This window comes from Rhincodon typus, unplaced genomic scaffold, assembly GCF_021869965.1.
Source record: "Rhincodon typus isolate 14 unplaced genomic scaffold, sRhiTyp1.1 hic_rhity00000069, whole genome shotgun sequence".
Classification (NCBI taxonomy): domain Eukaryota; kingdom Metazoa; phylum Chordata; class Chondrichthyes; order Orectolobiformes; family Rhincodontidae; genus Rhincodon; species Rhincodon typus.
This window is the reverse complement of record NW_025965707.1, coordinates 59,007-59,591: the sequence shown is the minus strand read 5'-3', so window position 1 is coordinate 59,591 and position 585 is coordinate 59,007. Positions and strand designations below refer to the sequence as shown.

At 62.2% G+C, this 585-nt stretch overlaps 1 protein-coding gene across 1 annotated transcript in view; it reads left to right on the top strand.

The window, feature by feature from the left end:
• LOC125488218 (disco-interacting protein 2 homolog B-like) overlaps positions 1-313 on the top strand; it is an 8,258-nt gene extending 7,945 nt beyond the window's left edge. The window contains exon 4 of the mRNA XM_048621144.1: positions 197-313. Within this exon, the coding sequence (XP_048477101.1) occupies positions 197-313 (117 nt within the window). The remainder of the gene's footprint in view (positions 1-196) is intronic.
• The last annotated feature ends 272 nt before the right edge of the window (positions 314-585 follow it).

Genomic DNA, 585 nt, shown 5'->3' with positions numbered 1-585 from the left:
GGGGGGGAATGGGAGGGACCCCAGTGGGACTGGGTGCGGACCCTGGTGATAAGGGGGAAGGCCCCAGTCGGTGGTGAGAGATCACAGTCACTGGTGATGTACAGAATTTACCCAACGGCCTGCTCTGTCCCATCCCTGCCCTGCCCCCCTCCCTAAACACCCCCCCCCCCCCCACCCCGTTCCCTCACTTCCCCAGATCTACCCAGATGAAGATCATATCTTCAGGCTGAAGAGGAACCGTATGCACCTTCAGAAAACCATCGTCGAGTTCCTCCAGGACTGTTTCCAAGGCGACCAGGGCAGGAGCCCGTGAGCCCCAGACGGGGATGGGGGGGACGGGGGTGGTTGGTTCTTGGACTATGGCCCCCAGCACCCCCTTCCCTGCCTGTTGGCAACCAGGAAACCCCGGCCCTAACCATCTACAACAGCAGCACCCCTCCCTCCTGCTGGACAGTTCCGGACCAGGGCTAGTTCGGTACGGGGCATGCTGGCAGGGTGATGGTCATGGGTATGGGGCACCCTGGCAGGGTGATGGTCATGGGTATGGGGCATGCTGGCAGGGTGATGGTCATGGGTATGGGGCAC